At 38.2% G+C, this 27063-nt stretch overlaps 5 protein-coding genes and 1 long non-coding RNA gene across 6 annotated transcripts; all 6 read left to right on the forward strand.

Moving 5' to 3' along the window:
• LOC131932511 (uncharacterized) lies at nucleotides 1-2350 on the forward strand. Its single transcript, XR_009384595.1, has 3 exons — nucleotides 1-106; nucleotides 293-331; nucleotides 2202-2350. It is a non-coding gene; the product is annotated as an uncharacterized LOC131932511 (long non-coding RNA).
• A 2810-nt stretch (nucleotides 2351-5160) lies between these two features.
• LOC131932508 (fibropellin-1-like) lies at nucleotides 5161-8094 on the forward strand. The gene is made up of 6 exons (XM_059289430.1): nucleotides 5161-5217; nucleotides 5562-5582; nucleotides 5777-5786; nucleotides 5980-6128; nucleotides 7067-7204; nucleotides 7820-8094. Exons 1-6 carry the CDS (start codon nucleotides 5185-5187, stop codon nucleotides 7931-7933), a joined length of 465 nt encoding a protein of 154 aa, XP_059145413.1. The 5' UTR covers nucleotides 5161-5184; the 3' UTR covers nucleotides 7934-8094.
• A 1256-nt stretch (nucleotides 8095-9350) lies between these two features.
• On the forward strand, nucleotides 9351-10874 carry LOC131932510 (uncharacterized). The gene is made up of 2 exons (XM_059289432.1): nucleotides 9351-9458; nucleotides 10546-10874. Exons 1-2 carry the CDS (start codon nucleotides 9378-9380, stop codon nucleotides 10807-10809), a joined length of 345 nt encoding a protein of 114 aa, XP_059145415.1. The 5' UTR covers nucleotides 9351-9377; the 3' UTR covers nucleotides 10810-10874.
• Nucleotides 10875-14036: 3162 nt separating this feature from the next.
• LOC131932514 (skin secretory protein xP2-like) lies at nucleotides 14037-15701 on the forward strand. Its single transcript, XM_059289433.1, has 3 exons — nucleotides 14037-14092; nucleotides 14381-14864; nucleotides 15678-15701. Exons 1-3 carry the CDS (start codon nucleotides 14037-14039, stop codon nucleotides 15699-15701), a joined length of 564 nt encoding a protein of 187 aa, XP_059145416.1.
• A 2128-nt stretch (nucleotides 15702-17829) lies between these two features.
• Nucleotides 17830-21032, forward strand: LOC131932515 (delta-like protein 1). The gene is made up of 3 exons (XM_059289434.1): nucleotides 17830-18021; nucleotides 18950-19087; nucleotides 20802-21032. The coding sequence occupies exons 1-3, from the start codon at nucleotides 17830-17832 to the stop codon at nucleotides 20913-20915; spliced, it is 444 nt and encodes a 147-aa protein (XP_059145417.1). The 3' UTR covers nucleotides 20916-21032.
• A 1187-nt stretch (nucleotides 21033-22219) lies between these two features.
• On the forward strand, nucleotides 22220-23947 carry LOC131932509 (uncharacterized). The gene is made up of 2 exons (XM_059289431.1): nucleotides 22220-22327; nucleotides 23627-23947. The coding sequence occupies exons 1-2, from the start codon at nucleotides 22238-22240 to the stop codon at nucleotides 23888-23890; spliced, it is 354 nt and encodes a 117-aa protein (XP_059145414.1). The 5' UTR covers nucleotides 22220-22237; the 3' UTR covers nucleotides 23891-23947.
• The last annotated feature ends 3116 nt before the right edge of the window (nucleotides 23948-27063 follow it).

The raw sequence follows: 27063 nt of genomic DNA on the forward strand, positions 1-27063 counted from the left end.
GCTTACTGATAAATATAGCACTGTCTAACAATAATAGGCGCTCACGTGTATAAAAAAACCTAGAGTCATGGTTATCATGCGACCTTTGACCCTGCTCTGTCTTGCGGTGAGTTATTTACCTGTTTATATTTTTATCACAACATTAATCCTCACATTGTAAATGACAACATAAAGTAATCTATATCTACTTTTTAAGCTATACATTTTCTTGATATTTAGTTTAAGTGTTAATGTTTTATAAATTGTTTCAATAAATTATTTGCGTTGATTGTTTTTTTTTTATTGTTATCAGATGATGTTTGGGAACTGCGTCAATAAAGCTTTAGCCCAGGTGATTTGTTTTTCTCCCTTACTCAAACAAATAAACATCACACTGGTTATTTGGGTTTTTTTAGTTAAATTTTTAATTACGGTGCTAAAAGATGGAGAAATACCACATTCCACATATAGTCTTTGTACATCATCGTCGTATAGATTTAAATTGATTCAGAACCGCGTCACAACATTTGTATAAATACATTTAAGGAAAACTCCCCGTCCGTGCACAGCCAACGCCACATACAACATAGTTACATACACTCCGACACACGCCTACACAACTCGACACACAACCACCAATGCCACATACTACATAATTACATACACTCCGACACACGCCTACACCAATCGACACACCACCGCCAACGTGGACGTAAACCTACGGCATGCACAGCACCGCAACATCCTACATACACACCGACATAAACCTACATCAATCGACACAGTAAACCTAAAGCGTGACCGCAACATCCTACATACACACCGACATAAACCTACATCAATCGACACAGTAAACCTAAAGCGTGACCGCAACATCCTACATACACACCGACATAAACCTACATCAATCGACACAGTAAACCTAAAGCGTGACCGCAACATCCTACATACACACTAACATGAACCTACACCAATCGACACAGTAAACCTAAAGCGTGACCGCAACATCCTACATACACACCGACATAAACCTACATCAATCGACACAGTAAACCTAAAGCGTGACCGCAACATCCTACATACACACCGACATAAACCTACATCAATCAGCACAGTAAACCTAAAGCGTGACCGCAACATCCTACATACACACTAACATGAACCTACACCAATCGACACAGTAAACCTAAAGCGTGACCGCAACATCCTACATACACACCGACATAAACCTACATCAATCAGCACAGTAAACCTAAAGCGTGACCGCAACATCCTACATACACACTAACATGAACCTACACCAATCGACACAGTAAACCTAAAGCGTGACCGCAACATCCTACATACACACCGACATAAACCTACATCAATCAGCACAGTAAACCTAAAGCGTGACCGCAACATCCTACATACACACTAACATGAACCTACACCAATCGACACAGTAAACCTAAAGCGTGACCGCAACATCCTACATACACACCGACATAAACCTACATCAATCAGCACAGTAAACCTAAAGCGTGACCGCAACATCCTACATACACACTAACATGAACCTACACCAATCGACACAGTAAACCAAAGGCGTGACCGCAACATCCTACATACACACCGACATAAACCTACATCAATCGACACAGTAAACCTAAAGCGTGACCGCAACATCCTACATACACACTAACACAAACCTACACCAAATCTACAGAAATCTACAGAAAATCGCCAACGTGAAAGTAAACCTAAGGTGTAGGTGTCTGAAACTTGCTCTAAGCTGCTCATTTCCTAACATATAATTACAGTTACAAATATTTGGTGACGACTTCTATTGCCTTAAACATTGAATTCTGGCATTTAATCTAAATACGATCACATCAAACTATCCCTTCACTGATGGACCATGGGATGGTGAGATAACTCAGCAATAATGGGTACCTAACTCAGGCTAGAGAAAAGCAGCTGGGTATAGTGCTAACCACATTACCCCTTCACATGCCGAGAAACAGGTGAACTCTACTTCACTTGCCTCATGTACCGTCAGGTTCGAATAGGGAACTTTACTATTTGACCGATAAGTAAACTGGGGAATTTCAAGTTGATCATATTCAAACATGTACTATACAAATTAACACACGCGAATAATCAAAGTACTGTTTTACAATAACTTTTATTTTAAATAATAAAAACATAACTAAATAGTTCGTTTTGTGGTGATTTTGCAGACACCGGTGCAACTGGGCGTCGATCCTGCATATTGCGGCGGTTGTCAGACTGGTGAATACTGTCAGATCTTCTACAAACCCTGCACACGCCCGCCCCCGGGATGCCTCACCTGTGAATGTCTACCTGTCTACTACTGTATAACAATGGTGTAGCGCTAATTTAAAACTATTCTAAATTTTTAATGAGAGTTTGGAGATTTTTTTTTACTACCAGTGTCTGATAATATAATCTTCTTTAAAAATGGGTTGTTAGGTTACTGGTAGTTGACTAAAATTCACACATGGCTTTCTAATGTCAATACTAACCCTATCCCTACCCTAACCTCATTTCTTACCATACGCCTAACCCTAATTTCTAACTAGCCGAGATTACAATACTACTATCAACCTAACACATCTAGTTTTGATGATTCTATTATCAGACATCGGGATAAACAATCATCCGTTTAATTTTTTTTAATGTAAGAATTGCTTCTGGTTTTCGCCTTAATGTATCATAGTGATGGCTTATGTAGAACTATGTCGTGAACACATTAGCACGATGTTACGGGTAACCTAGTGCGTCGCACAACATAAGACAAACACCCACAAACGTGTTACAGAACACAAGACTAAATAAAATAGTTGCAATACGAAATTATAGCTAGACACAAAACACAAAAGAAAAACATAAACCTAGGATACAGTGGCCACAGAACTAAAGTACACAGCGCTAACCTACACTAACCTACAGTAACCTACACTAATATACACTAATCTACACTAACACAACACTAACACAACACTAACACAACACTAACCTACACTAACCAACACTAACCTACACTAACCTACACTAACCTACACCAACCTACACTAACCTACACTAACCTACACTAACCTACACTAACCTACACTAACCTACACTAACCTACACTAACACAACACTAACACAACACTAACACAACACTAACACAACACTAACACAACACTAACACAACACTAACACACCACTAACACAACACTAACACAACACTTACACAACACTAACCTACGCTAACCTACACTAACCTACACTAACCTACACTAACCTAGACCAACCTAGACCAACCTAAACCAACCTACACCAACCTACACCAACCTACACCAACCTACACCAACCTACACCAGCCTACACCAACCTACACCAGCCTACACCAACCTACACCAACCTACACCAACCTACGCCAACCTACGCCAACCTACGCCAACCTACGCCAATCTACGCCAACCTACGCCAACCTACGCCAACCTACACCAACCTACGCCAACCTACACCAACCTGATTGATGTAAAGTGCTGTACTGAGGCGAGCAAAGAACGCTAACACAGCAAGTACAAACCAGACTATGACCACGTGATTAAGACAGCTCACAACATGAGGGGTAAACACTAGGGGACGGAACCAGAGTTTCTTTCAAGCATCTCTTCTTCTCCCCCGAGAAAAAGTCTGAAAAAAACAACAGGTTACTACGTACAAACAACATTCACCCATTTCACCCCCTTCACTCATTCGCTACAACCTAGATTACAGATCGATATGTGGGTTTTATTACAGTATTTACATTTTTTTTAAAATCTTAGACAAATATAGGATCATAGTGCTTTTTTGTGCCTAATTAGGCAAAGTGACTAAGATAATGTTGGCGTGTTGTTGTTTTTAACCTACTAAATTTAATTTTTTTTTTAAATTGATAAATGTTTATAAAACGTGCAGTTAAGTTGTATTGATTACAAAATAAACCACAATAATTGCTGGGGCAGCGTGGTCTGGCGTGTGAGCGTATGGATGCTCACCCGATCGTTACCAGATCGAGACCCTGGTTACACATATTTAGACAAAGGCAAATGTAAAGTTATGGTATCCGACATTTTTTTTTAAAGAAACGTACTATATATTTTTTTATTATTTGATTATGCATGTTGCATAAAATAAAAACTATGTGAAACTGTATAACTTGCAGGGATTTCAATAGAAGATAACACTAAAGAAAATGAAGGTAACATACGCTAAATTTATTAAAAATGTATGAATTTCTGCAGAAAGCTATCTTAAATATAAGCTAAATAAACGTTGCAGTGGTTTTTTTTAATTTAATTCACTTTCAAAGTCCAGGTATCACTAATATTAACATGGGTATTTGAAACATCTAAATATCCGCATTCGGCCATTAATTAAACCACCGCGAAAAATAAATTTAAAAAAACATGTAAAAAACACTGAACACAAAACAACTTGCCATTGTAGTCACAAAGTAACTACAATATCATATTTCATAAACAGATCACGATCGTTATAAACAAATCTTAACCTGAGAAGATACATTTACATAAATTGGTAAAAACAACAACATAAACATGTTTATTATAAGCCGTAATTAATTACTTTTAAAAAGCTTCCAAGAAACTATTCTACTGGCAACCTCTACTTTGTCTACACACACCTTACACTAAATACTATACTAAGAAAACAGTTGGGAAGGGGAAGAGGGGGTGTAATACTTGACGTGTTAGAAAACGAAACAATTAATTACTTAAATCTTGCCGTCAAATAATAGCTAAGCTGGATAAAATGTTTCAAACTGTTGACGCAGAGCAGCAACTGAATTAATAACCAATACGTTTCACAGTTGCACAATGCATAATATTAGCAAAATAAACTGCCGGATGCGGTTTTTTTTTTTGTCTCACAACGAGCATAACATGCGTTAAAATATACAGGTAACGTGAACATAACCCCACGGCAAGGATGTACAAGTTCGGTGACCCCACGACTCACTGGTCATGTTGACAACATTTCAGGATACGTAGGATGGTGCGTCACCAGTATCCGTGTTGGTGACGCGGATATATTTATATCCGGAGGTAAAGTTGAGGTGTACCAGGTCACGTGACCGAGGTAACAGGTACAAATAGGGCGAGAATTATTGTCTGCAGACAGTCTTCAAATCTACCTTACATCATAATGGCTTCATACCTGATTCTCTGCGCTGTCACAGTAAGTAAATAACTGTATGTATATATATATATATATATATATATATATATATATATATATATATATATATATATATATATATATATGTATATATATATATATATATATATATATATATATATATATATATATATATATATATATATATATATATATATATATGTATATGTATATATATATATATATATATATATAGAGAGAGAGAGAGAGAGAGAGAGATATATATATATATATGTATAAACTGACTGGTCATTCTTCTTTACTTAAAAATGTTACTTTTCGTCGCCTCTACTTAAGTCAACGATTTTTCATATTTTAATGAATGTTTGCTTTCTACCTTTCAGGTGTGCACACTGTTTTTACAGGTAAGCGAAAGTACTTACGTGTAGTTTCTATTGTGGTAAATTTAAAATAAATCCACGCTCTTGTGAGGCGTAAATATAAGATGAAGAAATAAAAAGTAGTTTTAAAATTAGTGATATTGTAGTATACTTTTGTACAAATGTATTTATTTTACAAACTATGTTTAAAATGTAATTCTTTTATTTATTTATTGCAGACCCAAGCATGTATGTATGGTTTCACTGTTGTCAATTAATTAGCATAATTTATCACCAATATAAGTAAAACACTATTATGTGTGTATAGCGTTTTGTATGAGCAATTAATATAGTGAAAAGATTATTGAGCTGAAGAGACTGACCATCACATTCCAAATTATGAGAACCACTAACCTTACACTTTAATTTCTTCTATTTTTAGTTCTACCCTTCCTCGACCCCTGCTCCAACTTCCCCTGTTACAACGGGGGTCAATGTACGGCCCCAGCTGACGCCCCCTACTGTGTGTGCCCACCAGCTTACACTGGGGCTAATTGTGAAACCAGAGTTACGTCTTCTGGGAGATGTCCAGTAAGTGATTTTTAAGACATATTAATTTTAAAATGTAATACAGATACATATAGGGGACGGAGTGGTCTAGTGGTAAAGAGCTGGGTTGCTAACCCGTAAGTATCGAGTTCGAATCCGGGTTCAAATCAGTAGACCATCTCTGAGTCCACCCAACTCTGATGGGTACCTAACTCACGTTAGGGAAAGTTAAGACGGCTGGGCATAGTGCTGACCACACTATCCCTTCATATGCCGAGGTCACAGAAACAAGTGAACTCTACTCCACTTGCCCTTATAGACTGTCGGGTTTAAAAAGGGAACTTTTTTACTTACATATACTTATATATGAATCATTTCTTCGTTTCCCTTTTCTGCCTAAGACACGTGACCGACAAAAAAGCTCCCTCCACTTTTGTCAGTCTTCGACAATGTTCCTGGCAGTCCCCCATGACAGTCCTGTCTCTGCCAGCTGCTTCCCTTTCGTGCGCCTTCACGTCACCCTTGGCCTTCCTTGCTCTCTATTTCCTTGAGGCGTCCAGTTTAGCTCCTTTCCCGCATCGAGATTTATTCGTAGGACAAACCCCATCCAGCCAGCGCCATTGCACATATGCATAGAAACATTAATAATATGCATTAATCATCTATTACCGTTCGTGCCCAAAAGACGAGGGGCATCTGTTTAAATAATCTCGGAATACGAGGCGATGGTGTAATACGCACTACTCTCAGTCGTCTTTGTTTCGCTAACGTGACTCGGCTGCCCATCATAGATAAGATGGACTCAGTACCGTCCTACAGACTAGAGCCAGGGTTCCGAACTCGAGACTTTTGGGTTAGGAGTCATAAGCTCTACAATTCGACCACGCCGTCCCACATATAGCAGTAAATAGCGGAAGTTTACTACGCCAATATGACTGTCGTACACCTGCATATAATGCTGAGTGTGGTACATTTTGCAGGTAATCAAGCCAGGTAGTGTTGGAGTGTGTGGAGGAATCCTCTGCTCAGATGACAGTCATTGTCCAAGTGGTCAGATGTGTTGTGATAGTGCTTGTGGTGCCCCGCTGTGTACACCCGTGGACACTCCCACCTATCTGGTAACTACATCAATATATAATCTTGGTAGTTTTGTTAGTTTTTTATAACTAATCGATCATACTTTTGTCCATTTGTTGACTTATCGTTATAAACTATCAATGACACGTGACTCATGTGCTAGCAAAAGTTACTAATTGTTCAGTTGAGCTAACCACATTTCTATATTTCTCTTCACCCGTTGTTCAGTTGAGCTAACCACATTTCTATCTTTCTCTTCACCCGTTGTTCAGTTGAGCTAACCCCATTTCTATCTTTCTCTTCACCCGTTGTTCAGTTGAGCTAACCACATTTCTATCTTTCTCTTCACCCGTTCTGTTGAGCTAACCACATTTCTATCTTTCTCTTCACCCGTTGTTCAGTTGAGCTAACCACATTTCTAGCGTTCTCTTCACCCGTTGTTCAGTTGAGCTAACCACATTTCTATCTTTCTCTTCACCCGTTGTTCAGTTGAACTAACCACATTTCTATCTTTCTCTTCACCCGTTGTTCAGTTGAGCTAACCACATTTCTATCTTTCTCTTCACCCGTTGTTCAGTTGAGCTAACCACATTTCTATCTTTCTCTTCACCCGTTGTTCAGTTGAGCTAACCACCTTTCTATCTTTCTCTCCACAGCCCCATTCCAGGTGTGGCGTGTGCCCTAAAGGTCAAATCTGTGTCAACACAGGAATCGTGTGTGTCCGGTCACCTTGCCCTGGTCAGAGGTACAGGTGCATCGACCCCAGGTGAAAACATTCTTCTGCCAAGAATGTATGCCTGTTTCCAATTGTTCAACTTATTTAATTTTTACCTACTGATGTTTTGTTACAATGATCAACAGTACAGTCGCTCGTCAATTAAAACAGTAATCTTATACATCGCTATAAATAAACTGGTTATATAAAAAACACAATATTTACTGTGTTCTTTTTGTGTCTTCAATAATATTTCTATACTGGTTAACTACACCGTTGCCTAGTAAATGATTTCTATCTGAGATGAATCACATTAGATCTTGGCGTTCAATATGACACATTTGATTTATTAGATAAATTATTAGAGTGGTTTCATTTTGAAAGGATAATTATTTTCCAAGTCCTAACTGTTTTTCTTCTTTATGAGGTTCGAAATTAAAAAAAAAAACACTGGTCAAAATCTCTCTGTATGTAACTTCCAGCCTTCACACATACAATGTGTAAGGTATCAAGAAATGTAAAAATTAACTATGAACAAATGTATGTAAAACGAAGGTCAGTAATATAAAAGCATCTAATGATAGCTTTGGATTTTAAATTATGTTTTCAGTGTTGTTTTTCAATGTGTTATTAGATCCCCATACCCCATTTTTTATTGATTAGTAGAGTACCCATTAGGGCTGAGTAGACTCAGGTACGTCGTGCTAACTCAAGCTGGAGAACCGAACTAAAAACGTACGTGTTAGTAATCTTGCATTCTACCTCTCGACCACCCCCCTCCAAAATGGTATCAGACTTATTTAATATGATTACCAGGGAAAAAAAATGGAATCAGTTCATTTTTCCTTTCCACAGAGAATAAATATTGTAGTTGTATCTTCGATTAGAGCAGCAAAGATTGATTATGTTAATTAACCGTAATTTAATTTACGATCTGGATATTTTCCTAAATTACTTTTGCCTTTGTTTTCTGTCATATAAATATATATATATATATATATATATATATATATATATATATATATATATATATATATATATATAGATAGATATATATATATAGATATATATACATATAGATATATATATATATATATATATATATATATATATATATATATATATATATATATATATATATATATATATATATATATAAACATCAACTATAAAAAATACAATCAAAAACTTAATGTGTAGCCAGTTTTTAACCCCTAGCAGCATTTCAAAACAAACACAATTCACTTGTCAATCGAAGCTAGGGAATACCGTCAAACTGTAAACATGTTTGTTGATATCAACTTTGCCTGATGTTAAACTACGCTACTTAAACAAGCAAAAAGGAAACGTTTTGGCGTGTGAGTCCCCCACATGGGTGAAACCCCATACGACATATCAGATACCCCCCAAACAACATCATGGTCACATCCGTTTCCTATATAAGATCAGTGCAACCTTAAGTGATTAACTGAAACAAAAGAAGATCCTTGAGGTTTAAGATGGTGAATTCGTGGCAATTCGTTGTTCTATTGGTGACATCTTTAGTGGTGACCACTTCATCACATGTGATGAGCAGACAGGTATGTGCGCCATATAATAGTGTGAATGCGTCTAGGATTACATATATTTGTAAAGTTGTTTTAGTCACTTTGGAAGTGACTAGTTTTACTAAAATCACATATATTTATATAACAGATATAATGCTTGGAGTAACTCATTAAAAATTAACCACTAATCTTTCTCGAATCTATATATATATAATTCTCTTCTTGGAGACGTTAGAAAACACCAAGCTGTAAACGCGCCTAGCAGTCCCCTCTCTTCCTCTCTATGCATATCGCAACAACCCCCACCCCAACATGGTCTGTTGAGCTGTGGTTCACGCTAAATGTTTACAATCGTAGAGCCGGGTTTAGTGACGCCTATTAGGGGCAGATAATTAAGTTTGAAACTATTTTAAATTTAGGGGAGTTAACTAAGCGGAGGCTGCTTTCATGGGGGGGGGGGTGGGAAGGAGGATTTTTAGTGTTATAAAGCAAATATTTTCAGTGACAGCATTGGTACTGTCGAAGTCATAAATTATGAATTACTGAAAAGTAGAAAATAAAACTAAATAGCGGCGTTTGATACGCCGCGGGTCAGCTCATATTCTTATATAACACTACGGGGATGGCAACGCGGGATTTAGACATGATTTTTTAATGAATTTTTAGTTACTTAAACTTTTTAAAATAGAATAGAATCTCGTAGGAAACAAAGAATTGCGCACCAAACGAAAGACAAAAAACATGAGTTAAATAGTGCGGAATATTATAAGTAGAACCTACATTAATAATTAAAAACAAAACAAACATTAGAAATAACAACAGTCTTTTATTTATAATTTTAAAATTCTCTATAATGATGAGTTCATAAAAACCTTTAATAATATTTGAACTTCGAGCCCTGCTGAATTTACTTTTTGTACAATAAAACTTTTAAGGCTATTGTTTCTTTTTTAATAAAGTAAAGTCAATATTATTTCCGAATATTTGGTTGGCAACGGGTTCCACATATATGAAGACCTATATCTAAGGTGTTGTCCATATATTTTCTTTTATGTAGAAACTATTTTCTTAGTCGTAAAAATTACATAAATTTTTTTTGTTCTCATCATTTTTAACTCAGGCTGACCAACCAAGTGATGATTTGACCACCCTGGAACCTCCCAGAACAAGTACCGAGCCCCACAGTACCACCATATACCCACCCAGCGATCCTAACGACGAATGCCACGGGTGCCCAGGAGGGCAGATCTGCCTCTCAATAATACCCCCGTGTTACCGAGGTCCTAGTGAGTGTTTTAATCATGTGCCCGACCCAAGTCTGAACTGTGAACAGTACGTCTGCAAGCCCATCCCCATGTGCCTACCCTACTATTTTAGCGGTTGATGGTCATTTTGCGAAACGAATGTTTAAAGAAACAATGGCTTAGAGAAAAATAAAAGATACAGAAACAAAAAAATAGCGTTATTTATGTGTGTGTGTGTGTGTTTAAATATTGTTTCTTAAATAAAAGTTCATCAAAAGGTTTTAAAACACAAAAATGTAATATTTCTGCAACCCTTACCCCAAATAACTTAAAGATGTAGAAAAGTACTCCCCCACTCTCTTTTGCGTTAATTAACCCCGATCTTCACTTATCCTCTGATGTTTACGACAGATCACCCAGATAACATATCCAGGCAAAATATCCAATAAAGATCTGTCGTAACACATCAAGCTTCTGTGACGTAGATGTCTATAACGAAAATGTGTAGGCACGGAGAGATTTATGTGAGAGTGGCCTCCCCTTGAAAGTGGTGTGCTATCGGGGGGGGGGGGGGGGGGAAAGGTGTGAACGAGGCAGTGTGTGAAGCAATGTGGTGTGGTGTCAACAGTGTACCTACTTGTCCGTTTTCTTATTGTCATGTTTTTTGTTGTTTATGAAAATTACCAGTAAATTCTCTTTATGGATTCTGTTTATTTACAATTGTTACACTTGGCCCAAACGAGCCCAAAATACCTAAGAAGCCGTTTATAACACTTCAGCTGCCCGGCGGATCGAACTCGGGACTTTTCAATATTGCAACCATGAGCCTTACCGACTCAACAGCTTAGCCCTCGGAGGTTCCTTTAAAAAATAATTAAAGATCCATGTAAAGTTTACCAAGCACCTTACAAACTAATGCAAAAGACTATGCGACGTGCACAACACCTGCTATTAATGCTAGTGCGCCAGATTATAAGTAAAAATAAACGAGAATTAGCTCCACTAAACTTGCTCATACATTCATTCATATGTTGAAGTAAGAGTCAGGATGGTACTTTCAGGGCGATGGGGAAATATAAATGTTCAGTAATTGTGTTACAAAATCAATTGGTAACGGAGAAAACAGAGTGGCGAAAAGTTCTCAAGCTGCTGTATAAGAATAAGATGTACCAGTACCAAAGACTGAATTTTTTTTTTAAACTGTAAATAGATAAAGTGTCATTTCAACTTTTCGGAAATAGGTCAAAATATTTCTGAAGCCTACATATAAGATACGATAAATGTGAAATTTCGTCACCTAAATAAAACAGTACTTAGGTTGTCGGATTGAGAAAAACTAAAAAAATATATAATTCCAGACTACACTATCCTCTTGTATACCGAGGCAATGGAAACAGAAGAACTACTTAGTAGGATCCATGTGTCTTGGGCACAAACCGGAAAGATGACGATGAGTCCGAATATTTTTGTTTAAATTCATTATAGCGCTAACAACGACTACAACAATGAAATAATTGGCCACGAAAAGTATCCACAAAATAGGGCCCACCATATAAAATCACGTGTTATATTTAAGCGTGTGTATTGGTTACTATAAAATAGCCAATCTTTAAAATGAAGGCATCATTGGTTATATTAAAAAACCAATGAATAGTTCGTTTGTTCTCGATATGTGTAGATTCAAAATTTTCACTGACTGACATAGGAGGATTAGTTTCCTTAATATGGCTTATAAGTAGGTCACCAACCAGTTCTACGGCTCAATAAAACCTGCATGAGCAATAGAACTGGTTGGTGACCTACTTACCAGCCCTATTGCCACAGAGCCCACACTTCATAATTATAACACCCTTTGCAAAGACCCTTTGGTCGCCTTGGAACTAGGTTCGCACCTTGCTGTGGTTTCACCCTTTTCGCACATTGTGGGCCCGATGAACTACCCGTGAGCATAGTTTCAGAAATATTGCTAGACGCTTGTATCTGACACTACGTAACATTCGTTTGACACGGTTCACCAGGTTACCCGTTTGCTTATTGAATCGTATGTTAGGGGTTGGCGTGATCGAGTCGGTAAAAGCTCATGGTTGCTAAACCGAAAAGTCTCGAGTTCGAAGCCTCGGGCAGATGAGGCTCGTTAGCTGGGGACATCCACTCTTCTAGGAGAGACAACTCCAAAATCAAACAACTGCTGCCTTGTAGTTTGTTCTTGGTTGGACAAAGGCTACGGAAGCAAATCCAAAATGAAAAGCAGGCTGAAATCGGAGTCAATGGCCTTAATGGCGCACAACCAGTTGACACGTATCCTTAATTGTGATGGAAGCATGGTCGAGTGGGCAAAGCTCATGGTTGATAAACTTCGAAAAAAAATCTCGAGTTCAAACCCTCTGGCAGATAAGGCTCGATCCGTTCCAACACTAAAAATTAAGAACGAAGAAGAAGAATCGCATGTTCAAGGACAGATTAGGGTATTAAAATGTTTTAGTCAGAAGACCTGGCTAAGCACATACCGGATTATAAAAATCCTACGTAAAGCTGATGGCATGACTAGATATACACCTGAATACTTAGTGAGCGGAAACAATTATTTTCTTCTGCAAGACAGTATGTTCTCATAAATATCCTACAGTTTTGTTAAGAAATTATATATTTTAAAAAGTTACCGAAAATATAGGGCCTAACTCAATTAAAATTTAATCACGCTTAATATAAATACTAATTGACTATGATGATTGCATTAACTGATATGAATTATGTTGTATTGTGTTAAAAGACCAAAGCTACCAGATGTACCATATTCATGTATTACGCTCTAAAATCAATTGGTAAACAAAAATGTCCACGCATACAATCCATGAATTGCTCAATGCACACTCACACACTTTGAGCTGATAGAAAAGACATTTTTGAAATCAAAACAAAATTATAAATGCTTTACGTGGGTATTGTTTTACCCTTCAAATATGTGAGTTAATGATTCATTATACCAGCAACAAAAAGTGGTTTGAATTGTGTTAGATTCGCCTTGATCATCCATCCACAGCCCACCCCTCCCCGAATCCTAACGCCAGACTGAAACTTAGTTCTAAAAGTGGTTAGGTGTTAGGTTACTGGAAGTTAACTAAAATACATACATGTCTTGCTAATGTCAACGTTAACCCTAACCCCAACCTTAACCCAAACACTAGTCCTGCCATACGCCTAACCCTAATTTCTAACCATAAAGCTAGTGGAGATTACAATACTACTATCAAACTAACACACCTAGTTTTGAAGAGACTATAATCGGACATCGAGATCAACAACAATCCGTTTAATTTGTTTTAAATGCAAGATTTGCTTCTAGTTTTAGCCTTAACGTATTATAGAGATGACTTATGTAGACCTATGTTGTGAACACAATGACACGACGTTACGGGTGACCAAGTGAGTCGCACAAATATTTAAGACAAACAACAACAAACGTGTTACAGAACACAAGACTAAATAAAACAAAGTCACAATACGAAATTATAGCTAGACACAATTCACAAAAGTAAAACACCAACCTAGGATACAGTGGCCACCGAACTAAAGTGCCCAGCGCTAACCTACACTAACCTACACTAACCTACACTAACCTACGCTAACCTACGCTAACCTACACTAACCCACACTAACCCACACCAACCCACACCAACCCACACCAACCCACACCAACCCACACCAACCCAGACCAACCCAGACCAACCCAGACCAACCTGCACCAGCCTGCACCAGCCTGCACCAGCCTGCACCAGCCTGCACCAGCCTGCACCAGCCTGCACCAGCCTGCACCAACCTGCACCAGCCTGCACCAGCCTGCACCAGCCTGCACCAGCCTGCACCAGCCTGCACCAGCCTGCACCAGCCTGCACCAGCCTGCACCAGCCTGCACCAGCCTGCACCAGCCTGCACCAGCCTGCACCAGCCTGCACCAGCCTGCACCAGCCTGCACCAGCCTGCACCAGCCTGCACCAGCCTGCACCAGCCTGCACCAGCCTGCACCAGCCTGCACCAGCCTGCACCAGCCTGCACCAGCCTGCACCAGCCTGCACCAGCCTGCACCAGCCTGCACCAGCCTGCACCAGCCTGCACCAGCCTGCACCAGCCTGCACCAGCCTGCACCAGCCTGCACCAGCCTACACCAGCCTACACCAGCCTACACCAGCCTACACCAGCCTACACCAGCCTACACCAACCTACACCAACCTACACCAACCTACACCAACCTACACCAACCTACACCAACCTACACCAACATGATTGAAGTAAAGTGCTGTACTGATGCGAGCAAAGAACGCTAACACAGAGCTTTTATACTTTTACACAGCAAGTACAAACCGGACTATGACCACGTGATTAAGACAGCTCACAACACGAGGGGTAAACACTAGGGGACGGGACCAGAGTTTCTTTCAGGAATCTCTTCGAAAAAAGTCTACCAGGGTCCGATTCCCACCCCCTCCCCCGAGAAAAAGTCTGAAAAAAAACAGGTTACTACGTACAAACAACATTCACCCCTTTCACCCCCTTCACTCATTCGCTATAACCACATTACAGATCGCTTTGTGGGTTTTATTACAGTATTTAATTTTTTTTTAAATTCTTAGACAAATGTAGAATCATAGTGCTTTTTTGTGCCTAATTAGGCAAAGTGACTAAGATAATGTTGGCGTGTTGTTGTTTTTAACCTACTAAATTTAATTTTTTTTTAAATTGATAAATGTTTATAAAACGTGCAGTTAAGTTGTATTGATTACAAAATAAACCACAATAATTGCGGGGGCAGCGTGGTCTGGCGGGAGAGCGTATGGTTGCTCATCTAAACGCTCCCGGTTCGAGACCCTGGTTACACATATTTAGACAAAGGCAAATGTAAACTATTGGTATCCGACATTTTTTTTTAAAGAAACGTACTATATATTTTTTATTATTTGATTATGCATGTTGCATTTAATAAAAACTTTGTGAAACTGTTTAACTTGCTTAGGTTACTATAGAGGATAGTGCTTAAAGGAAATGAATTTGACATATAGTAAAGTTATTAAAAATGGATCAACTTCTGCAGAAAGCTAGCTTAAAATTAAAATAAAAAGACGAAAACAGTGGGTTTTTTTTTTTTGTTTAAAAAAATTCACTTTTAAAATCCAAGTACCACTAATATTAAAATGAGTATTCGAAAAGTATAAATATCTGCATTCGGCCATCAATTAAACCACCGCGAAAAATAAAAAATAAAAAACTTGTCATAAACACTGAACACCTAACAACATGTCCTTGTAGTAACAAAGTAACTACAATGTCAAATATCCACATTTCACAAACACATCACAGTTGCTATAATCAAATGTTATAAACAACCAAACATGACATCGTAGTAACAAAGTCACTACAATATCACATTTCATAAACAGATCACAATCGTTATAAACAAATGTTAACATGAGAAGATACATTTACATGAATTGTAAACAAAACCATAAACATGTTTATTATAAGCCACAATTAATTACTTTTAAAAAGCTTCCAAGAAGCTATTGTACTGGCAACCTCTATTTAGTCTTCACACACCTTACACTAATATTCTATACTAAGAAAACGAGTGGGAAGGGGAACAGGTTTGTAATATTTGACGTGTTACAAAAGGAAGCAATTAATTACTTAAATCTTGACGTCAAATAATAGCTAACGTGGATAAAAGGTTTCAAACTGTCAACGCAGGGCAGCTATTGAATTAATAACCAATACGTTTCACAGTTGCGCAATGTATAATATTAACAAAACAAATTGCCGGATAGGCTTCTTTTTCCCTTACTACGAGCAAAACATGCTTTAAATATACAGGTAACGTAAACATAACCCCACGGCAAGGATGTACAAGTTCGGTGACCCCACGACTCACTGGTCATGTTGACAACATTTCAGGATACATAGGATGGTGCGTCACCAGTATCCGTGTGGGTGACGCGGATATATTTATATCCGGAGGTAAAGTTGAGGTGTACCAGGTCACGTGACCGAGGTAACAGGTACAAATAGGGCGAGAAAATTATTGTCTGCATCCAGTCTTTACATCTACATTACATCATAATGGCTTCATACCTCATTCTCTGTGCTGTCACAGTAAGTAACTGACAGTATAGAAATATATATACGTATATACATATATACATATATACATATATACATATATACATATACATATATATATATATATATATATATATATATATATATAAATATATATATATATATATATATATATATATATATATATATATATATATTTGGGCTAGGTTATATACATATATATCCGACATTTAGTTTATCTCTGTCTCTCTCTCTCTATCTCACTCTCTCTCTCTCTCTCTCTCTCTCTATCTATATATATATATATATATATATATATATATATATATATATATATATATATATATATATATATATATATATATATATATATATATATATATACTGACTGATCATTCTTCTTTACTTACAAATTTTACATGTAGTTGCCTCTACTTAAGTAAACGATTTTTCGTATTTTAATAAATGTTTGCTTTCTACCTTTCAGGTGTGCACACTGTTTTTACAGGTAAGCGAAAGTACTTACGTGTAGTTTCTATTGTGGTTGATTTATAATAAATCCATGCTGTTGTGGGTTTAAACATAAGATGAAGAAAAAATAATAAAAAGTAGTTTTAAAATTAGTCATATTGTATACTTTTTATACAAATGTTTATGAAGTATTTATTTTACAAACTATGTTTTAAATTTAATTCTTTCGTTTTATTTATTGCAGGCCCAAGCATGTATGTATTATTTCACTGTTGTCATTTAATTCGTGCATTAAATTGTCAAATTATAATACACTTTTAGGCTATTCTTACATTTTAATGATAAATCAATGACTAATTAAGTTTATCGTTACACATATCTAGTTATATGCCTGTGTGTGTGTTCGTGTGTGTATGTTTGAGTGTGCGTATGTTCGTATGTGCGCGTCTGCGTGTGTGTGTGTGTATGTGTGTGTGAGTGTGCGTGTGTGGATAGCATTGTGTATGAACAATTTAGAGAGTGACTCGATTATTACGCTGAACAGACTGAACATGCTGACCATCACATATCTACACTCAATTATGAGAACCACTAACCTTAATGTTCCATTCCTTCTATTTTTAGTTCTACCCTTCCTCGACCCCTGTTCCAACTTTCCCTGTTACAACGGGGGTCAATGTACGGCCCCAGCTGACGCCCCCTACTGTGTGTGCCCACCTGATTACACTGGGGCTAATTGTGAAACCAGAGTGACGTCTTCTGAGAGATGTCCAGTAAGTCTTTTTTTACAGCATATTAATTTTAAAATGTAATACATATACATATAGGGGACGGAGTGGTCTAGCGGTAAAGAGCTGCACTGCTAACCCGTAAGTCTCGAGTTCGAATCCGGGTTCAAATCAGTAGACCATCTCTGAGTCCACCCAACTCTGATGGGTACCTACCTCACGTTAAGGAAAGTTAAAGCTGCTGGCTATAGTGCTGACCACACTATCACTTCATATGCCGAGGTCACAGAAACAAGTGAACTCTACTATAGACCGTCAGGTTTGAAAAAGGAACTTTTTTACTTACATATACTTATATATGAATCATCTCCTTTCCCTTTTCTGCCTAAGACACGTGACCGACACAAAAAAACTCCCTCCACTTTTGTCGGTCTTCCACAATTTTCCTGGCAGTCCCCCATGACAGTCTGCCACTGCTTCCTCGCTGTGCGCCTTCACGTCTCCTTTGACCGTCCCTGCTTTATTTTTCCTTGAGGCGCCCAGTTTAGCGCCTTTCCCGCGATATCATCGAAATTTATTCGTAGGACGAGCCCCCTCCAGGGCCATTATACATATGCATAGAAACATTAATACTATGGGTTAATCATCTATTACCGTTCGTGCCCAAAAGACAAGCGGCGTCTGTTTAAATGACCTAGGAATACGAGGGGATGGTGTAATCCGCACTACTCTCAGTCGTCTTTGTTTCGCTAACGTGACTCGGTTGCTCATCATAGTTAAGATGGACTCAGTACCGTCCTACAGACTAGAGCCAGGGTTCCGAACTCGAGACTTTTGGGTTAGGAGTCATAAGCTCTACAATTCGACCACGCCGTCCCACATAACTACATATGCCAGTAAATAGCGGAAGTTTACTACGCCAATATGACTTTCGTACACCTGCATATAATGCTGAGTGTGATACATTTTACAGGTGATCGAGCCAGGCAGTGTTGGAGTGTGTGGAGGAATCCTCTGCTCAGATGACAGTCATTGTCCAAGTGGTCAGATGTGTTGTGATAGTGCTTGTGGTGCCCCGCTGTGTACACCCGTGGACACTCCCACCTATCTGGTAACTACATCAATACATAATCTTGGTAGTTTTGTTAGTTTTTTTATAACTAATTGATCATACTTTTATCCATTTGTTGACTTTGTTATTGAACGTAGTCCTAATTAAAATATATCGATTGAATATTAATGTATACTAATGGTCACATTGGGAATGTTATGGCGTAAGAATAAGACGAATAATTGATAACTCAACATATAAAAAAAATAACATCAAATGTTTCACAACATGTTGGGTTTGTTTAACATTGAGTAACACAAGCTTATTTGTTTTTATGACGAATGTGATTTTCTTTTTATAGTAGAGCAAAAAAAGGCTACCGGTTTTAAGTATTGCATAGGATGTAAACCCTACATACTGTAGAATATAAACAATACAAAACATGCCGTCTATCTCTACCTTACTCCCCTCTCTCTGGGTCTAACACTTCGTCTCCCCCGCACTCCGCTCCATCAGTTACCCCCTGGTCATTTCCACCTCGTCATCACTCCTAGTATCAATTAACCCCTCTTTCAACTACACCCCTTGCCCATTACCCTATCCTCAGAATATTGGTCACACCTATCCCTATCCATCTCCATACGCATATCTATCTCCCTATCCCTAACTCTATTTGTCAACGAAATCCTTCTCTAATCATATCCTTATCCTATCATTGCCCCTGTTCCAAATCACAACTATAATCATATCCCTACCCCTGTTTCCAACAATATCATTAACCATAATCCTATCCTACCCATTACTTATTCTAAGCCTATCACTATCCGTATCTACTTCCGTAATATTCTACTGCAGTGATTTGGGGGGGGGGGGGGGGTAAGTGTAGAAATGGGGGGAGGGGGGTCGTACGTCACTGACATAGGTTCAATGTCGGGTGCGGGTAAAGTCTTGCTTCCCCCCCCCCCACCTCCACTATCGTTATAAACTGTCAATGACACGTGACTCAAGTGCTAGCAAAAGTTTCCAGTTGTTCAGTTGAGCTAACCACATTTCTGTCTTTCTCTTCACCCGTTGTTCAGTTGAGCTAACCACATTTCTATCTTTCTCTTCACCCGTTGTTCAGTTGAGCTAACCACATTTCTATCTTTCTCTTCACCTGTTGTTCAGTTGAGCTAACCACATTTCTATCTTTCTCTTCACCTGTTGTTCAGTTGAGCTAACCACATTTCTATCTTTCCCTTCACCTGTTGTTCACTTGACCTAACCACATTTCTATCTTTCTCTTCACCTGTTGATCAGTTGAGCTAATCACATTTCTATCTTTCTCTTCACCTGTTGTTCAGTTGAGCTAACCACATTTCTATCTTTCTCTTCACCTGTTGTTCAGTTGAGCTAACCACATTTCTATCTTTCCCTTCACCTGTTGTTCACTTGACCTAACCACATTTCTATCTTTCTCTTCACCTGTTGATCAGTTGAGCTAACCACATTTCTATCTTTCTCTTCACCCGTTGTTCAGTTGAGCTAACCACATTTCTGTCTTTCTCTTCACCTGTTGTTCAGTTGAGTTAACCACATTTCTATCTGTCTCTTCACCCGTTGTTCAGTTGAGCTAACCACATTTGTATCTTTCTCCTCACCTGTTGTTCAGTTGATTTAACCACATTTCTATCTGTCTCTTCACCCGTTGTTCAGTTGAGCTAACCACATTTCTATCTTTCTCTTCACCCGTTGTTCAGTTGAGCTAACCACATTTCTATCTTTCTCTCCACAGCCCAATCCCAGGTGCGGCGTGTGTCGTAAAGGTCAAATCTGTGTCAACACAGGAATCGTGTGTGTCCGATCACCTTGCCCTGGTCAGAGGTACAGGTGCGTCGACCCCAGGTGAAAACATTCTTCTGCCAAGAATGTATGCCTGTGTCCAATAGTTCAACTTATTTAATTTTTATCTACTGATGTTTTATATATTTTGTTACAATGATAAACAGTACATTCGCTCGTCAATTAAAACCATAACCTTATAAATCGCTATAAATAAACAGGTTATATACAAAATTCAATCCTTGCTGTGTTCTGTTTGTGTCTTCAATAATATTTCTAGACTGGTTAACTGCTCCGTTGCGTTGTAAATGATTTCTATCTGAGAAGAATAACATTAGATCTTGGCGTTCAATATAACACATTTGATTTATTAGATAATTATTAGAGTGGTTTCATTTTGAAAGGAGAATTATATTCCAAGTCCTAACTGTTTTTATTCTTTATGAGGTTTGGAATTTAAAAAAAAACCTGGAAAAATCTCTCTGTACGTAACTCCCAGCCTTCACACATACAATGTGTAAGGTATCAAGAAATATATAAATTAGCTTTGAAAAAATGTATGTAAAACGATGCTCAGTGATATATAAAAGCATCTATTGCTAGCTTTGGATTTAAAATTATGTTTTCAGTTTAGTTTTTCAATGTTTTATTAGATCCCCATACCCCATTTTTGTTACTGATTAGTAGAGTACCCATTACTGCTGAGTAGACTCAGGTACGTCGTGCTAACTCAAGCTGGAGAACCGAACTAAAAACGTACGTGTTCGTAATCGTGCATTCTACCTCTCGACCACACCCCCTACTCCTCTAAAATGGTATCAGACTTATTTAATATGATTACTAGAAAAGAATGAATTCAGTTCATTTTGTCCTTTCCACAGAGAATAAATATTGTAGTTGTATTTTCGATTAGAGCAGCAAAGATTGATTATGTTAATTAACCGTAATTTAATTTACGATCTGGATATTTTCCTATATTACTTTTCCCTTTGTTTTCTGTCATATATACATATATATATATATATATATATATATATATATATATATATATATATATAAACATCGACTATTAAAAATGCGATCCAAAACTTATTGTGTAGCCAGTTTTTAACCCCTAGCAGCATTTCAAAACAAACACAATTCACTTGTCAATCGAAGCTAGAGAATATCGTCAAACTGTAAACACGTTTGTTGATATCAACTTTGCCTGATGTTAAACTACACTACTTAAACAAGCAAAACGGAAACCTTATGGCGTGTGAGTCCCCCACATGGATGAAATCCTATACGACATATCAGATACCCACAAACACGTTCACGGTCGGATCCGTTTCCTATATAAGATCAGTGTAACCTTAAATGATTAACTGAAACAAAAGAAGATCCTTAATGCTTAAGATGATGAATTCGTGGCAATTCGTTGTTTTGTTGGTGACATCTTTAGTGGTGACCGCTTCATCGCATGTGATGAGCAGACAGGTATGTGTGTTTTATAATATTGTAAATGCGTCTAGGATGAGCATATTTTTGTAAAGTTGTTTTAGTCACTTTGAAAATGACTAGCGTTACTAAAATCACAAATAATTATATAACATATTTAATCCTTGGAGTAACTCATTAAAAATTAACCGGGAGTGATCTCCCCTAAACTTTCTCGAATATTCTTATATAACACTACGGGCGATGGCAGTGCAAGATTTAGACATGATTTTTTTAATGAATTTTTAGTTACTTAAACTTTTTAAATAGAATAGAATCTCGTAGGAGAAAAAAAAATGCGCACCAAGAGAATGGCAAACAACATGTGTATACTAGTGCGGAAAATTATTAGTACTTTATAAATTCACTAGCCGTCGGTACCCGTTACACGTGAATTATAGGCCTATATATATTTTAATGTTGCACTTGTTTCATAAAAAATATTATATAAAATAGTTATTGGTAAAAACGAAATTTTCTTTACTACACGTCGAACGATACTAATGACAAAGCAAAGAAATAACTTAATAGCTAAAAATCCCGCACATTTAAAATAACATAGGCTACCAATACATATTAGTAAAACTAAATTATATACATTATTATTCAACCTAACATCATATTAAATGAACATACTGATTAATAGACTTAAATTATCCATTAAAAACCCGAAGAAAATAAATAGATAGTGTGGTCAGCACTATGCCCAGCCGCCTTTACTTTCCCTAACGTGAGTTAGGTACCCATCAGAGTTGGGCGGACTCAGGGACGGTCTACAAAATCCAGCTCTCTACCGCACGGGTTAGCAGTCCAGCTCACTACCGCTAGACCACTAGACTACTTTTAATAAAGTCAATATTATTTCCTAATATTTAGTTGGCAACAACCCTTGTTGGATTTGAAACTTCTGTGCCAGCCTTCAACTGAGTTATTTGATTTTCGCATATGGTCTTCAGCACGTGTGTGCATGTTCCACATATCAAGTAGAAACGTAGTTTGTCTTCGACCTCGACGTTGTGGTCTGCCAATATAAAAAAGTCTGCAATCGGCATTGCTTCTTGGCGGAAAATTTCAGATAATTTACTAATGTGTACAGTGGGCACAAAAGCCGATGAATCTCTCACATCTTTGTTGCTTTGATCCGCATGGGTCCCACATATAGATGACCTATATCTAAGGTGTTGTCGGTGCATTTTTTTAGGTAGAAACTATATTCATAGTCGTAAAAAATTACAATTATTTAATTTAATTTAATTTAATTTAGTTTTTTTTTATTGGTTCTTATCATTTTTAACTCAGGCTGACCAACCAAGTGATGATTTGACCACCCTGGAACCTCCCAAAACAACTACTGAGCCCCACAGTACCACCATATACCCACCCAGCGACCCAAACGACGAATGCCACGGGTGCCCAGGAGGGCAGATCTGCCTCTCAATAATCCCGCCGTGTTACCGAGGTCCTAGCGAGTGTTTTAATCATGTGCCCGACCCAAGTCTAAACTGTGAACAGTACGTCTGCAAGCCCATCCCCATGTGCCTACCCTACTATTTTAGCGGTTGATGGTCATTTTGCGAAACGAATGTTTAAAGAAACAATGGCTTAGAGAAAAAAAAAGATACAGAAACAAAAAATAGCGTTATTTATTTATGTGTGTTTGTGTGTGTGTGTGTTTAAATATTGTTTCTTAAATAAAAGTTCATCAAAAGGTTTTAAAACACAGAAATGCTATATTTCTGCGATTCTTACCCCCAATAACTTAAATATGTAGGAAAGTACTCCCCCACTCACTTTTGCGTTAATTAACCCCGATCTTCACTTATCCTCTGATGTTTACGACAGATCACCCAGATAACATATCCAGGCAAAATATCCAATAAAGATCTGTCGTAACACATCAAGCTTCTGTGACGTAGATGTCTATGTAGACCTATGTTGTGAACACAATGACACGACGTTACGGGTGACCAAGTGAGTCGCACAAATATTTAAGACAAACAACAACAAACGTGTTACAGAACACAAGACTAAATAAAACAAAGTCACAATACGAAATTATAGCTGGACACAATTCACAAAAGTAAAACACCAACCTAGGATACAGTGGCCACCGAACTAAAGTGCCCAGCGCTAACCTACACTAACCTACACTAACCTACGCTAACCTACGCTAACCTACGCTAACCTACGCTAACCTACGCTAGCCTACGCTAACCTACGCTAACCTACGCTAACCCACGCTAACCCACGCTAACCCAAACTAACCCACACTAACCCACACTAACCCACACTAACCCACACTAACCCACACCAACCCAGACCAACCCGCACCAGCCCGCACCAGCCCGCACCAGCCCGCACCAGCCCGCACCAGCCCGCACCAGCCCGCACCAGCCCGCACCAGCCCGCACCAGCCCGCACCAGCCCGCACCAGCCCGCACCAGCCCGCACCAGCCCGCACCAGCCCGCACCAGCCCGCACCAGCCCGCACCAGCCCGCACCAGCCCGCACCAGCCCGCACCAGCCCGCACCAGCCCGCACCAGCCCGCACCAGCCCGCACCAGCCCGCACCAGCCCGCACCAGCCCGCACCAGCCCGCACCAGCCCGCACCAGCCCGCACCAGCCCGCACCAGCCCACACCAGCCCACACCAGCCCACACCAGCCCACACCAGCCCACACCAGCCCACACCAGCCTACACCAGCCTACACCAGCCTACACCAGCCTACACCAACCTACGCCAACCTACACCAACCTACGCCAACCTACGCCAACCTACGCCAACCTACACCAACCTGATTGATGTAAAGTGCTGTACTGATGCGAGCAAAGAACGCTAACACAGAGCTTTTATACTTTTACACAGCAAGTACAAACCGGACTATGACCACGTGATTAAGACAGCTCACAACACGAGGGGTAAACACTAGGGGACGGGACCAGAGTTTCTTTCAGGAATCTCTTCGAAAAAAGTCTACCAGGGTCCGATTCCCACCCCCTCCCCCGAGAAAAAGTCTGAAAAAAACAGGTTACTACGTACAAACAACATTCACCCCTTTCACCCCCTTCACTCATTCGCTATAACCACATTACAGATCGCTTTGTGGGTTTTATTACAGTATTTAATTTTTTTTTAAATTCTTAGACAAATGTAGAATCATAGTGCTTTTTTGTGCCTAATTAGGCAAAGTGACTAAGATAATGTTGGCGTGTTGTTGTTTTTAACCTACTAAATTTAATTTTTTTTTAAATTGATAAATGTTATAAAACGTGCAGTTAAGTTGTATTGATTACAAAATAAACCACAATAATTGCGGGGGCAGCGTGGTCTGGCGGGAGAGCGTATGGTTGCTCATCTAAACGCTCCCGGTTCGAGACCCTGGTTACACATATTTAGACAAAGGCAAATGTAAACTATTGGTATCCGACATTTTTTTTAAAGAAACGTACTATATATTTTTTATTATTTGATTATGCATGTTGCATTTAATAAAAACTATGTGAAACTGTTTAACTTGCTTAGGTTACTATAGAGGATAGTGCTTAAAGGAAATGAATTTGACATATAGTAAAGTTATTAAAAATGGATCAACTTCTGCAGAAAGCTAGCTTAAAATTAAAATAAAAAGACGAAAACAGTGGGTTTTTTTTTTATTTAAAAAAATTCACTTTTAAAATCCAAGTACCACTAATATTAAAATGAGTATTCGAAAAGTATAAATATCTGCATTCGGCCATCAATTAAACCACCGCAAAAAAAATAAAAAAATAAAAAACTTGTCATAAACACTGAACACCTAACAACATGTCCTTGTAGTAACAAAGTAACTACAATTTCAAATATCCACATTTCACAAACACATCACAGTTGCTATAATCAAATGTTATAAACAACCAAACATGACATCGTAGTAACAAAGTCACTACAATATCACATTTCATAAACAGATCACAATCGTTATAAACAAATGTTAACATGAGAAGTTACATTTACATGAATTGTAAACAAAACCATAAACATGTTTATTATAAGCCACAATTAATTACTTTTAAAAAGCTTCCAAGAAGCTATTGTACTGGCAACCTCTATTTAGTCTTCACACACCTTACACTAATATTCTATACTAAGAAAACGAGTGGGAAGGGGAACAGGTTTGTAATATTTGACGTGTTACAAAAGGAAGCAATTAATTACTTAAATCTTGACGTCAAATAATAGCTAACGTGGATAAAAGGTTTCAAACTGTCAACGCAGGGCAGCTATTGAATTAATAACCAATACGTTTCACAGTTGCGCAATGCATAATATTAGCAAAACAAATTGCCGGAGAGGCTTTTTTTTCTTTACAACGAGCATAACATGCGTTAAAATATACAGGTAACGTGAACATAACCCCACGGCAAGAATGTACAAGTTCGGTGACCCCACGACTCACTGGTCATGTTGACAACATTTCAGGATACATAGGATGGTGCGTCACCAGTATCCGTGTGGGTGACGCGGATATATTTATATCCGGAGGTAAAGTTGAGGTGTACCAGGTCACGTGACCGAGGTAACAGGTACAAATAGGGCGAGAAAATTATTGTCTGCATCCAGTCTATACATCTACATTACATCATAATGGCTTCATACCTCATTCTCTGTGCTGTCACAGTAAGTAACTGACAGTATAGAAATATATATATATGTATATACATATATACATATATACATATATACATATATACATATA

Source organism: Physella acuta, unplaced genomic scaffold (assembly GCF_028476545.2).
Source record: "Physella acuta isolate Inbredline_101_S28 unplaced genomic scaffold, ASM2847654v3 ptg002191l, whole genome shotgun sequence".
Lineage (NCBI taxonomy): Eukaryota > Metazoa > Mollusca > Gastropoda > Physidae > Physella > Physella acuta.